Below are 19,637 nucleotides of genomic sequence, written 5' to 3'. Positions count from 1 at the left end.
ATTCGATACTCTTCTGTGGTTTCAGGCATCCACTGGGAGGTCTTGGAATGAATTCCTGTGGATAAGGGGGGACTACTGTATATACTTGTTCTCAACAGTTGAGACTGGAATTTATTCTCATATCTGCATCATTCTATATTACAGCAACTGTGCACAGGTGATATTCATTTTTGTCATATGAATATAAAAATTCAGAAGAGAGATGAAAAAGCAACTTATTCATTTTGAATGCATGAATACAACAGGAGGCAGAAAACAGATGTAAAATAAACAGATTTTGACACCGAAGCTCTTGTAGGTGAAGCACATTTCATATAAAGTTGGCATCTCAATTCTACCTAAACAATAAAGTCCTTAAAATGTTTACAGAAGAAAATATTACAAAGACTACCATGGGGAGGGGGTATTTCTCAGGCACTTGCCAGATACTAATTTACAGATACATGACTCTCTTCCAGAGTCACAAGTGTAACATTTTCTCTCTTAAAAGGAAATAGTATTTGGTTTCATTTGAAGGCAGACCAGATACCTGCAACTGTGATGACAGTGTTTTAAATACAGACCATGGGGTGGGGTGGGGTGGGGTGGGGTGGGGTGGGGTGGGGTGGGGTGGGGGGAGTGTGTGTGTGTGTGTGTGTTGGGGTTGGGGTAGAGGTGCTCATTTATCCGCATCATCCTACTATAACCTAAAATTCCCCTACGGGATCACACATTTTCTTCAGTCCAGTATTTGAACTTGTGAAAGCCATCCATTTCTACTCAGATGGTTCAGCAGAAGGAAACATGGCTTGGAACAGAGGGAACTTGGGCCTGATGTCTAGTTCTGATATGATATGATTGCAGGATGTAGAATATATTCATTCTACCTCTCTGGGCTTCAGTTTTCTCATGTGAAAAAGGAGAGATGAGATGTAAGATTTGATTTGGGGTGGTGAACCCAAAAAAACAATATACAGATGATATATTATAGAACTGTGCACCTGAAACCTATATAATTTTATTAACCAATGTCACCCCAATAAATTCAATAAAAGAGACACATTTTTTTTAAAAAAGGAGAGAAGTAGACAATCTCCAGGGTTGCTTCGTGCAGACTGTGTGATTCATTGCCAGGGCAGGCCTGGCCTTATTGGGGTCATAAGGATCAATCTGCTCTGTGAACAGAGATGGTTCCATGGAACATGAAAGAGGAACAACCCGATGATACATTCATTGAATCTGTTATTTCCAAAACAAACTTGTTTCAAAACTTTACTTCTACTACTGCCCAAAAGAGTCAATTTCCCACTAAATGTGTTGACTGCCGTATGCTTCTAATGTAGAAACACATCCTGTTGCCTCATTTAATATCAATGAACATACCACTGTCAAATCCATAAATATACAGTGATTTTTCCTTTTCAATATCCACAGATATAACTACATTTCCTGGCTTAATGGATAACCTCTTCATGAACCTATACTGATTTTTAAATAAGCAAAACATTTCATTTGGATTTGATACTGATTTCCTTTCCTCTCTCTTTTAAAAGAGTTTTTGGGGTGTATTTTGCATTTTCTTTGATTAAGGTAAAATACACACACCGTAAGATTTACTATCTTAACCATTATAAGTGGACAGTTCAGTGGCATGAAATACATTCATACTGTTGTGCAACGATCACCACCATGCGTCGTCTCCAGAACGGAGGGATATGGGTTGAGGAAACCTTTAAAAGACCATCCAGCAAGCATGGCACATGAAAACATGCCTCTCCCTTCCTACCCCCTCCAGGCCCTCACATGACTCAGAAGCTAACTGAACCAACTTGAACTGTACTAACTGAACCAACTAGAAGTAAGGCCACTGGTTGGTGACAAGAAAACAAAGGAAAAGGGAAAGGACTATGCTACGGAGTCAAGTTCTCCTGCAATGCAGGGAAGGCATCTCTAGGAAAGACGAGCGCTAGACCAGCATTTCCTCGGGATGCTGGAAACAGCTGCCTTTGAGCACAAGCTCGCCGAAGGACCCAGCCGGGCCCCACTCCCAAGGTCTTACACTTCAAAGGGCAGGGGGCATTTTCACTCGGGTTCTCTTTCCCTGCGGCAGGTAACACATTTCAGGCCCGCCGCACAGTGAAAGGCAAGGTGAGTGCCAGGGCACCTGGCTGAGGAAAGGCATGCAGGGCCAGGATGTCAATTCTGAAGACAGCATTCACAATGGGTCTGTTCAACCCGACTGCGAATTACTACCAAGCTGAGAGGATCCCCAAGTCTAAGAAATAGAAACCTCGCCTGGCTCTGCGCATTCAAAATGTGCACAGTGTTGCACTAGAAACACCCAATGTGCCAACATTCAACTTCTTAAAATAAGGATTCCTCCTTCCCATTCCCCAAACTCTCCTATGTTCCCTGTTTTGTTGTGGCATCCCATATCCTAGCAGGGACCCAGGATGGACGCCTGTTACCTCACCTTGGCAACATGGGGTTTAGGGGTGCCAACTCTCCATGCAATCAAAAATCTGCATATAACTTTTGACTCCTCCAAAACATAACTACTAATAGGCTATTGTTGAGCACAAGCCTTACCAATAACATAAACAGTCAACACACACATATTTTTTATATGTATTATATACTATATTCTTATAATACAGTAAGCTAGAGAAAAGATAATGTTATTACGAAAGTCATATGGAAGAGATAATACATTTACAGTATTTATTAAAAAAAAATCCACATTTCAGTGGACCCACGCAATTCAAACCCATGATATTCATGGGTCAACTAGAGTATCAAAAAGTGCATTATTTGGGAATGAGATGGTAAATGGGGAGCGGGGAGGAATGGGGATGCTGGACTGGAAATCAAACTACTCCACCAGCTGAGAAATTTTAGGGGCACAGACAAATTGTTTATCGACTTAACAATAGCACAGCTGATGTGGCTCAGCGGTTGAACCTCAATCTAGGATCCAGGAGATTGTGGTTCAATTCCTGGTCAGGGCACATGCCTGGGTTGCAGGTTTGATGCCAGGCCCCGGTCTGGGAACACGCTTGAGGCAACCAATCGATGTGTCTCTCTCACATCAATGTTTCTCTCTCTCTCTCTCTCTCTCTCTCCCCCCCCTTCCCTCTTTCCCTCCCTCCTTCCCACTCTCTCTAAAATTCAGTGGAAAAAACATCCTCACTCCTTGGGTGAAGATTAACAAAAAACAGAGCTAAATGCATGAAGATGTTCATTGTGCCACTACTCACCTTATAAAAAAACAGGAACAATCTACATGCCTGTCAGTGGAGGGCTCAGGCATTTGGAAGAAGAGGGTGTTTCTGGGGGCACTGATCATGGCGTGGCAAAGGCAGTGGGCAGGTTAAGAAAGAGAATGGACAGGACTGTGTTGAGCTAGTGATGGGCATTTGCAGGGGGCACAAACTTCTGACCTTGTGGTAAGACTATGGGAAGGCCTTGGAGCGGTGGAGAAATGTCAAAGATACAAAAGGAAAACTTTTTTTAAATGATAGCTATGTCAACTAGTTACCAACAGCCATTGAAGGGAGGCTATGATGATATGATTAGGTAAATATAAAAAACTAAGAGATTCACCTACAAACATCTTTTTCTTATACACAAAGGACTTCTATGTCTCGAAGTTTATTTCCTCTCTTGCTGAAGCACAGACTCCTGTCCCTCGCAGCACCTTAGTAACTGTGACCTCCCAGCTGTAGATGGACATTTCTTTCCTTTGCACTGTCCTCTCTCCCCCAAAACCCAGAGTTCCAAAAGCCATTGCCTAAAAGAGGTTTCAAATATCAAAAAGTCCCCTATCTACCTGCCTATAGAAGAGCTATGTGATAAAGTTCTGTGTTTTAAAAATTAATATCTAAAATATAAAACAATAAATATGTTACTTAAGAAGGTGAATGACTTACAAATTGGAAGCAGCTTCTGACACTCGGCTCAATGTTACTGCCCCCAAAGGATGCAACTTCACCCAACTGTCTTGGGATTTGGATGGAATCATGCAGGAGGAGGCCCAGCCGGCGCTGGTCACAAAATCCTGTTGAACTTGCCACTTGCTTGAAAAGGTCTACAAAAGGAAGAAGAGAATTGGAACGGTCAAAAAGTAGCCCCAAGTAGATGCTAGCAGAACCTAATGGCCAACTCAGTTCCAGTAGCGATTCTCGAGAGTGGCCAATATTCCCAGGGAGGGGTTACCTTTACTATATGTTAATCTAGACATGTAATATTTTTATGGATAAACTACAGCCCTTAAGAAATGAATTTACATACAATCTCAACACCTGAATTTTTCCTAAGCCAGAACATAATCCTTTGGGGAATATGTTATATATAGGACATAACTACAATAATAAAATAACTGTGTCAGCATTAAGAACCATATAACTAGCTCGAAGCACCATCCCCTTCGGACATCAGAGATTCCAAAATGTCCCAAAATTGGGACTTCTTTATGAATCCATAAGATCACTGAGTTTCTTGAATGTGTTCCCACAGGATGCTGTATATATCACTACGTTGTCTGTGATTCAATAGGTGGCTGTCTTTTTGGCGGAAGAATGACATCTCCTTGAGAGCAGGGACCATATCTTGGTCAACCATGTGCCACAAGTGTCCAGAATAGAACAGTAGTACCTGTGGATAGCAGGTGCCCAATACAGTGGGTTCACGGAATTAATGAACATATCGAACACTTGCAACATGTTTTGCTCTCAGAAGTAAAATCATTTTAATCATACCTTATATTCAAATAAAAGTTGCCCCAAAAATTAAATCCAAGAAAGCTTTTCCTACTCATAAGCACTTTAAACTCTAAGAAACTGAATATTTTAACGAGACATCTAAGATGGCAATAACCAAAATGAAACTGCACACACTGCTTTTACCCTCTCTTTAACACACACACACACACGAATTTTTCAAAATTATGAATTAGTTTCAAATATCCCAATTTGAAGTTAATATTTTTGTTTCACCAGCCTCAAAACACATTCCCTCTTAGTAGTTATTTGAAACACAGGCTTGAAGCTCCCCTGATGATTTAATTTAGTATTACAATGTGCTGGTACAATACCAGGAGAAGGTTAGATTATAAACTAACCTATAATAAGTATATTTAAAAAGGAAAAAACTGCCTGGCTGGTGTTGCTCAGTGGTTGAGCATCTACCTACGAACGAACCAGGAGATCAGGGTTTGATCCCCAGTCAGGGCACAGGCCCGGGTTGCGGGCTCGATCCCCAGCAGGGGGCGTGCGGGAGGCAGCCGATCAATGACTCTCATCATTGTCTCTCTCCCCTGCTCCCTTCCTCTCTCTGAGATCAATGAAAACATGTAAAAAAAGTAAAAAAATAAAAGGAAAAAAACCCACAGAAAAATTTTATTTTATCCAAGATACGTTCTTAAACGGTTAACAAAATCTGCTCAGTTATTTGTCTTTGGTTTTTAGGATGAGAAAACTCCAGTGGAAACTACATAAAAGTGAGAGCTCAAAAGGCTTGTGTAGTTTTTGGCTGACTCCTGGGGGGGAAATGAGCAGTAGGACACATAGTGGCTTTGGAGGAATTTAATCTCTTTTATCTCCTGCCTGTCCTTAAGCTCAGCACATCTCCTGGTCCCCGTGAGGCTAGGCCTTCGGGGGAAAGAGAAAAGACTAAAATCGAGGAGGGTTCTTTAATATTCCTACTGAAAAGATTTCTTACGAGCATTTGAGCATTTAAAGGGGAAAACACATTCGGTCCTTCAGGGTGGGAACGAATGGTTGCTTCGTCATCTCAACCATCCCTCCTCTAGTGTTTGCTTTTAACCCTTTGCGGTCATATGAAATTTGGACATGGGTGGCGTACTGGTCGGAATTAAGAGCTTTCAGAGAAATTATGAACTGATACATGAATGAATAGAGTTAAGATTCGTACGGTTCCTTGCTGTGGTGGCTGAGAGCAGACATACGACCGGAACGGTAAAAAAGCTTTGGTGGCTGAGAGTAGACAAACGACCGCAAAGGGTTAATTTGGATTGACAAATTTTTAAGCAGAAGAACCCAATGGCTAATCAGGAGGAAATTCTATAAGGTGATATTTACCCCGTAAAAACTGGCAAGCTCCAATCTGTCTCTCCAATAACAACACGTTAGTCACATCACAGAATGGGCTGTGTCAGTGCACCTCGCAGTAAGATGATTATAAAATAAACACTGTTTCTTGAACACGAATGCCAGACAGTAGTCTTTAAGTAAGAATCCAAAGACTAGGCAAGAGCACAGATTTAACCGTCACATTTATTTTTCCGACTTATACAAAGGGGTTAGGAAATCAGGCTTTATTCCCCAGGAACATGGGTTTTATTCAGACACAGTCAATGTAATACTCAGGCTGCAGAAGTTAATCCTTACTCTCTATTTAAATACCTGCAAGTTAATGTTTGACAGGGAACAGCACAAACCACATTTTATGACATTCTAAAAGCAGCTCTGCATCTTACACGGAGAACTTGCTGTCAAGTAAGAACACTGCCGTTCTCCACCTAGAGCTGGGGTAATTAGCCAACGTTAATAAAAGAACACAGAGTTAATACACATGACTTACATCTGTACTTGTCCTCCAAGTGTGCTTTACACAGAGAAATGATGCCAGTCTTAAAAGACAGGACCCGGATCCTCCCCGTTCGTCCCCTATTTTAAATAATCAAATCAGAAAACGATTACTGACATTTTACTAGACGGTAAACCCTTTTCAGCTAAGGAGAAAAACACACCTTGGATATGGGAACTCTATTGACCATTGTTTCATTAAGATTAAGAACTTTTCTGAGTTCATTATCTATTTGGCTGATGACTTAGAATGTGATGGAAATCTGACCAACTCCGCCAATGAATATTTACCAAGTTTTCAAGTCTCAAAACCCTTACTTGAGTTGTAAGAGTGGCTCTCCATAAAATAGGAAAAATATCCTTCTGGTCATCCATGGAGAGCCGCCTGGGTCTAAGGCGGTAAATGGATGAATCCCTACTATGCACTAAGCTATTCCAGCTACTGAAGCAAATTACTTACTTTGGTTATTGAAGCCAAAGAAAAATTACCAGCAACTAACTGCTCTGCCCTCTTCAAAACTCTTTTAGATTTTCATTACATTGCCCTTCCTCAGAAGAAACTTAACCACTTCAGGCCATATGACACAGAATGTCAAATATGAATGTTTATCTCCTTAAGAAAAATATGATACGGTCTATTAAAGAGCTTCAAATATATGATCTTAAAGAGCAACTGAAAAATAAGCTATTGCTATGTCAATGCTTTAATATATATACTTTGAGTTTACATATAAAGCTGAAATACAGCATCGCATATGACAAATTTATTAATGTTTATTATATCCATGGGGAAATTTAGAAACGAAAAGTTTTCATTTTGCAGAAAATGTCTTTCAATGATTTTCAGCTTTTATTTTGTTATGGAAAACAACATTAGCTATTGGTAAAAAAAAAAAAAAAAAAAAAAGTAGACTAATTCTCCCATTCTCCCATTTAGCACTTTGAAATTACAAAGGATAGGTCCCAACTGTGGTTATTTTTGGTGAGCAATATGCTCGACTTTCAACTGGTACAATTTACCAAATCCCCTAGTCAAACAGAAATCCTGGATTCTGATGCGTTAACAAAAAAATTACTATTGTTGGCATTTTTTCTCATTCTTCTTCATTGTTTAAAAAAGAAAATCAAAGTTTAACAAATAAACTTTGTGCAGTAACTCAGGTCTTCAGGGAACTAAACTGCTCTCAAATAATTTCCAGGCACGTAGAAAGAAAGTTATATACTCAGAACCCATTCATATGTCATCTGCAGAGAAAATGGTGCTAAAATGAATGTGAGGAAAGACCTGACTACAGGCCCTATCAAAGCAAATGTAAGGGTAACCTACAATTACAATCCAGTGTATTCAAGGGCATGGTAGATACCGATCAGGATTCAACAGCCAGGTGATCTCAGAATTTAAAAAGCAATCCCTTATAAAATGACAAAGAAAAAAGGGTATACATTTTAATCCAGGAGGCGGTAGAAATCTACAGCAAAGGCAAAAGGCGAAATAGTTGACATGCAACTCGTTTTCGAAAACCTTCCCGGATTTCCAAATGGGGAGATGTTCTTTTTGACATGTGAAATGAGGCATGTAATAATTCTGAGGTCTAAGAAGAATTCAGGCAAAATTAAGACCAATTCCTTCTGCTACCTTCCTCAACTGTCTCCATTAAAGCTCAAGACAAAAATTCAAACTGGGGATCTCTATGTTGAATCCCAAAGAAATAAACGAGAGCTGTCTAAGAAAGAGTGATGAATTGGAGGAGCCTGTAAAAGCTTATTTTAAAAATAAAACCCAAAACTTCCTCTGTTCGAGGAGCTGAGTCTGCTGTATTAAGGGCTTGTTTTCATTTCATTTGGCTTATCAACTCATAATCTCCTGCGCAGATCTCCAGAGTATCAGCTGACACTATTCAGATCTGGTGACAGGTATGAAAGCATCTCCGGGAGCACATCTGCCAGTGAGAGGGAGCCACCCCCAAAGTGGATGGGGGAATTCAGGACACACAGGCAAGAAAGCGAAAGAACCAATGGCTACACGCTGGCCCATTATAAAAAATGAGTATCTCTGGGTTTTGTTTGTTTTCTAATCTGAGAGCAGTCAACGTCCTAGCTCTTACCTCCTAGCTTATGAAAACAAAATATTTTTCAGCTCCAATAAATGCAAAAATGATTTCTCACAGGGACAGCATTAGGTCACACAGCTTCATGAAACTTTCAACCTTAGGACCAAATTCCTAGACCGGAGTCCTGTTGTGATGCTAATTAAACCTTCACAGTTCCATACAATGAGCCTCCTGTGACGAGTCTGAAAGAAAAGCTGGCCGTACATACGTGTCATAAACATTCAGCAGCCAGTTGAGACACATATCAACGCAGAGGGGGACGTTGACCAGGTTGTTGTGCTCTTGCTCCAGGCGGTCATAAACAGTGGTCAAACAATTAATGATCTGCAGGATGTCCATGGGCTGGTCATTTTGCTTGAGGTTGTGCTGATCCAAGGCATCACATGCGGCTGACAGGCTCAAGAGATCCACTGCAAAAGCCACATAAAATCACAAGTGATTCAAAGGGAGGGGGAAGAGTCCTCCTTCCACTATTTTTCCTTTACCTTTGAGAATCTGGTAGAGATGTCTCGTGTCCTTTTGTAAACACCAAACCCGAACCCTACCCTCTTTTCTCTCTTTCTTTTTTTATTTTTTAATTCCAGTTTACATTCAGTATTATTCTGTATTAGTTTCAGGTGTGCAGCCATGTGGTTAGACAATCATGTACTTTACAAACTGGTCCCCCTGATATTTCAAGTATCCACCTGGCCCCGTGCATAGTTCAAACCCTACCCTCTTTCATTTATTTTTATTTAAATATGTTCTTATTGATTTTTATTGAGTTGAGAGAGAGGAAGGGAGAGGGAGAGAGAGAGAAACATCAATGATGAGTCACTGATCAGCTGCCTCCCGCACGCCCCCTGCTGGGGATCGAGCCCGAAACCCGGGCCTGTGCCCTGACCGGGAATCGAACTGACCTCCTAAGTCATGTAAACCTACCCTTTTTAAAGAGTTTTTATTTTCATCCCTCAGCTCTAAGTTTGATGACTTTGACGTGTGTTCAGGATCTGAGGTGGTTCTCACATGCGAGCAGAGAGATAGTTCCCATTCTTGAAGTACTGGGGAATATTTGCGAGTTGAGGGGGCCTATCCTGTTCTACATAAACCAAGTCATTTTCAACTGAATAAAGAAAAAACTATTTTACTATGTTACTGGAGATTTTGAAAGAGCTCTTGACCATACTTTCTTGTATTAGCATCAGAGAAGGTCAGCTTCATTACACTGCATGGTTAGGGTGTGTAAACTCTAGTTCTAGTTATGCATTTATAATTATTAAACAGTTTCCTTCTTGAAATATCAGTCACCTCACAATCTTCCTGCTATCTTAACATTAGGTGAAAAGATTATCTGCTTCATGAAAATTTTCCACGGGCAAACTAAAATAGCTGCACAATTGATCCAGTTCCATGCCTGAGGCTTACTTATTTCTTCTTTCGCTTTCAGATTGTATTTGACACTGTACTTTTCGAAACCTCTAAGACCTTTATGAGTGTGTGGGGAGGGCAGGGGGGAGTTCCCTTGATCGGAGGTGGTGTTTAATCAAGTGCCAAAAGACGAAAATTTAACAAAGGTGAAATCTCAACCTTGTCCAGCATCAGCATATCGCAAGCTTTATTCCCAAGTGTCATGAAAAGATGCTTTTTTCTAAAGCCAGCTTATTAGCCAAACTGGAAATGCAACAACAACATGCTGTTACAACACCTTCTACACCTAAGCTCTGGTCTGAATTCTCAGTCCTTTGAGAGCAAGAATCAATGGTAATTAAGTACATTTCTCACGCATCTCAGAGGAGGAGGCAATACAATTATAAATTGTAACCGCAGATAAACACCGGCCAACCCAGTCAGTAAACAGCTTGCCCAATACTAAAGAGATGTAAATTTAAGGCTTTAATGTATTTTACCAGCTATTTGTGGCCGATTCTAATTAAACATTAAGGAAAAAAACAAAAACAGTGGTTAATACCTATGTAGGTTAATACCTAAGCAGTACATATTTTTCTTTTAAAAAAGGGAAATAAGTACTTTCGAAGTTTCCCTGGAAGCATGAAAGAGACCTGGTGGTGGGAGCAGGAGGGTTTTTTCTTTGCTTTTCATCCCAGTGAGCAAAGCTCTGTGATTCCATGCACCAATTTCCCTAAAAGGCCCCGAACGAGCACCCATCTTATCAAGGCAAAGGCCACTGGGGAGGAAAAACATTTTTCTGCACCCTTCTAAGTTCTTCTGGCTGGTCTAAGAATTAAACTGATATGAAACAGGGTAAAAGGAGGAAAAAAAAAAAAAAACCAATTTAATTTTGTGCAAATGGGGAATCCACACGAACATGAACATTCCAAAGACAGTAAGTCAAGATGAGTTATAATTGTTATTCTGGACTAAGGAGAAAGAGGCAGAGATCTGGAACTTCAAAGGCAATTCACAGGAAGATGATGAGAGTTAATGTTTAGTAAAAACATGTTTTGCTGGGGCATTCAGGAACTGTGGGCCACAGAGAGGACTTTGGTCAAATGGGCCTTCCTAGGTTCCTCCCTACCACACCTAGTTCATATTAAACTATAGTTATCTGTGATGATAGCTCCCTGCCCGGAGCAAGTCTTTTAGGCAGTTAGGGGGAAGGTCAAAAGTTCTTCCTGAGTCTGCTTTCGGCTCAAAGTATTCCACATGGCAAAGGGACACATTTTAAGGTGGAGATTTTGCTACTCTACAGGCCCCACTCCTTTCGCTTAAAAATACTGTCAAGATAATGGCCTCTTTACAATGGTGACTTTGCTTGAAGTGGCAGAAAGGAACCTAACTTGATTTGAGAGGGAGGCAGGTAGGAAAAAGAATAAAGAATTTAAAAAATAACAGTGCAAGCAGGAAAGACACAAGGACGGAAAGGCCCAGCGGGCCCCCCATGGGAGGCTGGAGAGGGGTAGAGACGAAAGAACTCAAATTTTCATTTTCTCTTCTGTGTGCTTGATTTTCTCTGAGGGCACGGCTTCAGGTGCAGGTAGTGAGAACATTCAAAAATGCAGCCAGGCCCGGTTGAGCATCAACCCAGGAACCAGGAGATCGAGGTTTGAGATAGAGGTTTGAGATCGAGATCAGGGCACATGCCCGGGTTGCAGGCTCGATCCCCAGCAGGGGGTGTGCAGGAGGCAGCTGACTAATGACTATCATCACTGATGTTTCTATCGCTCTCTCTCCCTCTCTCTGAAATCAATAAAGATATATTTTTTTAAAAAAAGAAAAAGAAATGCAGCCCACCATTTCACCAGTGGCAGAGAGAAATGGGTTTCTTCTAAACACCAATATTCCTAACATGTTTCTTTATATATTGAAGGAAGCTGTGGGAGGTTTGAAGTTTCTCTATTATTCTCTTTTGTGTTACTCTGCCTTAATCATAATAAATATTTTGCTTTATATCTAAGGATAGAAGAACTAACAAGTGAGAATTTTTAGACTCACTTTTGTAAGTCTAACTTACCACTGCAATGGAAACAAACACACCGACAGCAAAATTGCATGAATTTCTTTTTAGCAGGCCTAGTCTTATCTCGGTGCAGGTGAATGGGTAACAAGCAGAATAGAAAATTTGGAGTATAAATAGCTCCAGAGTGGAGCAGAGTGATTGCTCTGAAATAACAGGAGCAAAAGATGACATAGTTGGGAGAGAAATACTGTGCAGTGCGCTCTGCTAAAACTCGATGTGGCTAAACACAAGCACCATCCATCACAGAACGCTGGAAAACACACTCCTCAGAACAAACATATCAAACCGAATTCCACTTTCATGGAACAATTTTTAAAGACTTCTATTTAGGGATGCATAGCTGAAACTGCAGGCTTGAAAAGAGGTGAAAAAATCGATAAGGGCAATTTAATTGCCACACAGATATACACTTAAGTGTCCAAAACGAACATCTTCTAGAATATATTGAGATTTTTTTGAAAGCCTCAACAAGCAACCAGCAGACATAACTTTGTGACACTATCCTTTTACCTCAAGCTAGGAATTTCCATTTAGGGGAAAAAATATATATATTGTTTAGTGTATTCACTAGGGAATATATTTCAAAGCTATATTAAAACCCAAGTATGTTCTTATATACCCTCTCTTTCAAAAATTGTTTACAGTAGAGGATGCCATAGGTTTTGACGGCACTGAGTGGGGACCCCTTGGTGGTGCTCCTAATACAAGAGAGGGGCCTGGACAGGACACTATCCTCTTTGCTGTGTTGGAAAAGCAGCACGTGGCAGGTGGGGGACTTCAGCACTGGATCCCCATTAATGGTTCCTGAGGCTCTGGTTGTGCCTAATCATCCTTTCAACAGTCTAAGTTCAAGTGCTAACTCGATTCCTCTCCTTCCGTATGACAAATGAGGAGGAGAGGTGGATTTTAGGGTCTTTTACAGAATCATAGGCTTTGAGATCTACAAGGCACCTTTAGAATCGTTCTGCAGTAGAGAAAACCGAGACCAGAGATAAGAAGACTTCCTGTGGGTGTTAGGGCAGGACACCCAGGCTTTCGGGCTCCTCATGGAGGTACACACTGAAAAGCAGAAAGGGTGCCGCAGAGGGTGTCCTTACAGGCTTTACTGAGAAAGAAAGAAAACCATTCTTTGTTCCCCGCTAGTGATAACAGGAGAAGAGAGCACCACAAAGTTGGCTAGAATAAGTCCCATGGTGCCGACACAACTCCGAGCTCATCCCCTGGGTAAACCCGAATACTCTGGGTTAATACATAAATAATCCTGTAAGCTAACTAGTGCAGACAGAAACACAGGGGGGTTCTCACGGGATAGCTGCTATGTGCTTGCTGACTTTTTTTGCCCAGGCAGCAGAAGGCACCTGTGGGAAGAGGGAACTTGTTGACATCATACGAAACTCACTCTCCAGGCAGCTTGTATTTCAGGCTGAAGGCCTTTCCAAGCAAATCTTTGCCCAGCAAAGAAGTCAATGCACTTTGATGTAGTTATCTGTGCTGCGAGAGAGAATTCCAGAGACTCCGGAGTGGGCACGAGATGTTTTGCTGAAACAGCCACATAATGCACAGCCTTGATGAAAACAATGAAGTGCCTTTTTGTGTTGACATGTAGCCACGGGTTCCAGGTTATCACTACTGTTTATTGCTCGCAGTAACACTGGCCATTTTTTTACCTGGTCTCAGTGAGACCTGTGGAGGCCACTGTGCTTGGGACTAGCTAGGTAGGAAGACTATGCCCAGGTTACCAGCAGGCTATTAGAAACCTGGTCGAAGCCTCTAGTATGTGCTCCCTGCTTGCCAAAGTGACTTGTGCTCACATGGGTGTTGGTTCTTGATCCAAGAGAGAAAGTGCATCCTGGTGAGGCCCTTGGAGCTTGCACCTGGCCTCTCTGGACCCTATGACGTGAGGCGGCCTGTGGCTGTGACACATATCCTCATTTTAATGATGTTGGTACACTGTAGCCTTTTCCTGCAATGAACTGTAGGTTTGCTAACACTTATTTGAGTTCCCTGAGTCCCCTTTCGCAATGGAGCTCTACCTGCCACTGCGAGTGCAATGAATGTCAGGGGTGCAATTGTCTAGACCCTGCAACTCACTCAAAGCTAAAAATACGGCGAAGACATTGGAAAAGAAAAACAGATGATTCTGATAAAAGGGATGAAAGTGAACCATTGCTGGTTGCCAAGCCACCCTGGGTGTGAAGTAGCACAGGCTTGGAAACTGGTTATCGATAATGCAACTTCCCAGTGGCATCTGGAAACGGTGGAACCTGAACGCCAGGAGCTGCACGAAATGGATTAGGTGGAAACCGCAAAATTCAATTCCTGGGCTGCATTAGCAAAAGCTCAAGTAAGTTCAGAAATCTCCTTCTGTTCAACTTCACCCTCTCCGGCCTGCAGGTGGAGTTCCAGCTAAAGGAACCTGGGCAACCATCACTTTTGATAAATGGGCTACACCTGTGAGACCAATTACAATTAAAACGATAGTTCAAGCAGGGAACTTGTAGGTGTTTCCTACTTCACCACAGTTTCCTTTTTCAATGTCATGCCTAGTAGTCCCTGGACTGAGGCTACAATTAAGAGTCTCAAAGGCTGGTAATATTCCGAAGCCTGATGTGATGGCTATTAGCTGGAACGTAAGTGCAAGAACTGCACAGAAATTGATGGAATAGATTACTCCTTCCCCACGCCTCGCCTAACTGGGGCTGTCACGAATGTTTTGTCGCCTACAGGACAGGCTTAGCCCCATTTTTCTGTACTGATCCAATCTGAAGCCCAACCACTGGGAAGAGACGAAGGAGAAACACTGGTGTATCTTCTCTTCTTTTCTTGCTACAAGCTAAATATGGGCTAGCCCGGTGGCTGCGCCCAAGGGACATAGTTGGTGTGTTGTTTGGATTCAGATTTATATGGAAGAGAAAGATAAGATTGTTGCCGAAGGGAAGGAAGCCACCCATGGTTCTTGAAAAGGGGAAGTTGCCATAAGGCTGGTGCCCAGAAAGAGGCTTCAACTTAGGGGACAATATGCTCCCTTCGCTGTGATTCAGATGCCCTTTTCAAAGAGCCAAGAAGTGAGGAGGACAGCTGGCCAGCCTAGTGAACACATTGGATGGAGAGATGGGAGTTGTGACTGTGATCAAGGCTCCACTGGCAACAATAAAGTGGCTGTGTCTTTCGGTTCTTGTTTCTGTTATTAAGGACCGGTGTTGGGAAGTACTCTGGGAATATTTAGCCAGTCATATATGTGGAACACTGATTTATAATAATCTGAATAAACACCGTCTAGCCATTAATTGGAATGATGAAGGCCTAAGAAAGGTATTGGGCATACAGTAGAAGGTTCAGAAGCTACATGCCTCATCCGTCATAATATTATGTGTAAAAATAGAGCTATTTGCCCCGTTACTGTACGAGGAAAGCCACATACGGCTGGAGGGACAGTTGGGACACTTGGATCACTGAGGAGGAATTAAGTTTAATTTGGTAGGTCTACTTCTCTGAAATTAAAAGGCAAGAAATTTGACACGGATGGTTAGAGAAATTTCTGTGGCATATTCAAACCGAAGTCCATTTAGGACTGGCTACTATTTATATGATGTTTGCCTGGGAGATTCGATATTTTTGCATCTCAAATTCCTTTCCTAGTTATAGTAAAGATGTTAGGACACAACGGTAACAACATGTCTGGTGGACCAAAGAGCATGGCACCTCTGGAAATAAAGGAACCTTAGGAGAATTAGGAGCTGGGTGCGGACTAGCTGGCCAGGTAGAATTTGCTATGAATGAGAAAAGGTAAACTGATGGAAAAGACCTCCTAGGGCAAAGAGAGCACTTCGAGGGCATCCGATTCCAGGAGGAAGGTTAAGGATGGCAAACTTCCTAGGATGACTGGAGAACGGAACCTACAAGGTGCCCTCTAACAGCTTCAGCACAAATACTGAGGGCCAACCATTCCTTCCCCGGTGTGTGACCCACGCGGACTGGACAAACTTTACACAGGACTACAGTGCTTTCCCTGGGAGAGAAATGTGTCCTGTTACAGGACCCCTCTCTTTGGGTGCCAATATCTGGCAAACCAGATAAGCTGAGAAAATTAGTTTGGCTCTGTCCTCAAGATGTTTTGAATTCTGAAATAACAGAGACCTGGCCTCTACCCTATGTGGTAAAATAATACATAGTACATGGGAAAAGTAGATTTTTGTGGGGGTGGAACAAAATAATTACCCTGGCCTCTCAGGCCCCCAGTCTGTGGCTGTGAATGCATATCCTAACTTTTAAAAATATATCTATATCTTTATTGATTTCAGAGAGAGGGAGGGAGAGGGTCATTGATTGGCTGCCTCCTGCACACCCCCCACTGGGGATCGAGCCCGAAACCCTGCATGTGCCCTGATCGCCAATCAAACCTCGATCTCCTGGGTCACAGGTCGATGCTCAACCTCTGAGCCACGCCGGCTGGGCTGCATTATCCTGACTTTAATGCTGTTGCCTAAGTGAAGCCTTTTCCTGCAAGACTGTAGGTTTGTAAGCCATGTTATCATGGGTCCTGTGAGTCTTCTTTAGCAACTGAATCCTGTCTAGTGCTACCTTAGTGCATCTTCAAAGGTGAGGCGCATTTAAAAAGAAGGGAGCATATTTCTCACCTGGTCTGGTGAGGGTGCACCCTTATTCAGACAGCTCCAGGCTATCCAAAATCTCTCTACTGTGTGAGCTAGTTGTTGAACAGAAGCAAACTGTTCTCTGTTTCTTGTTTGCAGAGCATTTGCCAAATTTATCAACTGCAGTATATTTGGTCCTATGGTTTGGGCTCTCTCCAACCTACCACACACTAATAAGCTAAATACACATGCTTTAAGTGCATTTTTATTTCTGATCTTAGAAGTTGGCTATCTTTTTAATTTTAGAAGCCACACACCTGTAGTATGCCATCAGAGCTACAGCGAGGGAAAGAAAAAGCTTAGATTATCTTCGTCGTAACTTTCAATGGGGTGTCAGCCATATGAACCACTTTATAAACCCTCTTTCCAAGATTTTCTCTTTGTCTCTGCTCTGCTGTCGAGTTTAATTTTCATTCACAATGCTTTGAAAGGCAATATGAAGTCATGCAACATTAAATCGATTTCATAGTGGGGACATTATAGGCCAATGGTGATGTTCTCGACTTAAATGGCACACTCTCTAGAGTGGATAAAACTGTGTTATTCGGGTGTCTGCCATACTGAAGCTTTGATGTGAACTGAAAAAAGAAGACCAAGTTGCTTAATGGCGGGAGCACTGCATATTTTCTAAGGCATCTGTAATTCAAACTCCTCCCTGGCATCAGGAAATCACTGAGATAACATCATTAATTTTCATTAAAGTAAGAGTTAGCAGAAGCAACCTTCGGCTGGGAAAACTAGCCAGAACAAGTTTTATTTGCCTGTACCACAGACAATGGCCCTTTATCATGGTTTTGCAGGCATAGAAATGACAAAAAAAGCCAGAAGAGAAACCTAAGCAAATATAAAATTAAAAGGAAATTCTTAAATCATCTCCTGAACGGTTAGTTAAGTAATGCGACCACATATGCTGCATTGCACATTCCTACTATACATGCAACCCTTCCTACCATTCTTGAGAATCCAGTACTTAATTAAGTAAATACACCCTAATTCTGCTCTACCATACTCGTCTTCAAGTATGAGAAAAGTCATTCTCAGAAAGGAAATGTTGAGAATTTCAAATATGTTTAAATGTGAGAATTCTACGTTCACAGCTTAACCTTTATTACAAGGTTATAACCTCAAATGGCCAAATTTTTTTTATACTATCAAATGCCCAGTTTCTCCGATGTTTACTGAAAATTTTAAAATAAACTGAAATGAAAGACAATGAGACACACATGTAAACAGTCTTATTTTTTAACAGGAGAATTGGCTAATGCCTAAATTCAAGGTCAAAAGAAACTTTATGGAAAGGGACAGACTTTGTGAGGTTTCCTAATCAAGTCTATTTCTGGGCTTTTTTCATAGTATAACCTGGAACAGCTGACGATCTCTTTTGAACTTTTAAGGATCTCTTGGGAATGCACTATATACAACAGCACTTTACAACGACCGGTTCATAATGACCCCTGTATCAGTGGAAAGCAGTATCTCTGGGGTGGGGCAAGGACAGAAAAAGAAAAAGAGGCAGAAGGCTCACCACCCAGCCCTCTGACTCCGGCCCACCCCACGCTGCCTCTTTCCAGCTCTGGTACATTAACAGGTCCCTACGGAAATCCTAGGCCTGGAGAGCCCTTTACAACCACTTAAACTTGGCAGCTATAGAGTTGAAAAATGATAACTTCAGACTCTAAGCTAAAGAAATAAAAACCTAAATTTACTTTCCGTTGTACATCCATTCCACGGAAACATATTCAACCCTACTCTGTGCTAGACTTTGTGCTAAGCATTGGAGAGACCAGAATGAAGAGGAAAAGCCTCCTCTCTCCTCCCAAATAATTCTACTTTGAGGATGTTTCTTCTCCAGTCCCACTTAAAACCACTTGCCAGTGACCCTCCCTGACCATCTCATTGCTGGCCTCCGCAGACGCCCTGGTCAGGTCCCTTCATTCCTGCAGGCTTGACAGTCAGGGTTCACGGGCCTTCTCTCTTCCCCTGGGACTGGCCTCAATTCTGGATGGTTTCAACACTGGCGTGGATGACCCCTGCATCACTCCAGCCACTCGGTTCCTTAACATCCCATTTCATCCCCATGGACATTCACAGCTGCTCCAACCTCTGCCATCCACTCAAATGGTCACCTCCTGGACCTAATCCACTAGAGCTGTTCCACTCCTGAAATACTCCCTGACCACGGCTTCCTGGCCTTCCAGTGACTTCTGCACTGACTCTTCCTCTGACTCCCTGGGCAGTTAAGCTTGTTGATCCCTCTACCTCCTAATTACCAGGTTCCACCAGAATTCATAGCTTCTCCTACCCGAAGAGGCTTGACAGACATCACTTTAAACCTACCCATCCTCTTGCCCAGCTGTCCGCTGCCCACCCTGGGGCAGAACCTCTGGGCTCCTGGCGGCTGAGTGTGCCTGGAGCAAGGCCGCAGCCCTGCAGACTGGGGCTGCTGCGAGACGCTCAGCCGGCTCTGGGCTCCACAATGCTGCTTCTCAAAGCATCCCTCTCTTATGCTCCACAAAGATAAACCCAACCCCGACTTGATCACCTCCCACTGTTCGCCGCAGCCCAGGAACTCTCCTTCACCTTCACACGGAAAACAGAATCCTCCACTTGGGCATCCCTCACCTTCCTGCCACCAGGCCTCCTTAGCTCCCTGGCCCTGCCCAGATCCTGTCCCCAGCCTCGCTCATTACTCATTACGGTGGAGGAGAGGTGCCCTGTCCTTCCCTTGGACTCTGGATTACCTGCCCCTGTCCTCTGAGAACTCACATTAACTTCTCTAGAGTCAATAATAGCAATCTTGTTCTCTCTTCTAATGCTCATTTAGATACTCAAG

General features: G+C 42.4%; 1 protein-coding gene across 2 annotated transcripts in view; it reads right to left on the bottom strand.

Moving 5' to 3' along the window:
- Positions 1-19,637, bottom strand: part of DMD (dystrophin) — a 1,831,916-nt gene that overhangs the window by 72,047 nt on the left and 1,740,232 nt on the right. For both annotated transcript variants that reach the window (XM_087813416.1, XM_087813415.1), the window contains 3 exons: positions 8,904-9,105; positions 6,580-6,665; positions 3,909-4,066 (listed from right to left, as the gene is read on the bottom strand). In XM_087813416.1, the coding sequence (XP_087669542.1) occupies positions 3,909-4,066; positions 6,580-6,665; positions 8,904-9,105 (446 nt within the window). The remainder of the gene's footprint in view (positions 1-3,908; positions 4,067-6,579; positions 6,666-8,903; positions 9,106-19,637) is intronic.

Source organism: Miniopterus natalensis, chromosome X (genome assembly GCF_054644295.1).
Source record: "Miniopterus natalensis isolate mMinNat1 chromosome X, mMinNat1.hap1, whole genome shotgun sequence".
In the NCBI taxonomy this organism is placed as follows: domain Eukaryota; kingdom Metazoa; phylum Chordata; class Mammalia; order Chiroptera; family Miniopteridae; genus Miniopterus; species Miniopterus natalensis.
Note: the sequence above shows the minus strand (reverse complement) of the source record. Positions and strands in the feature narration are given on the sequence as shown.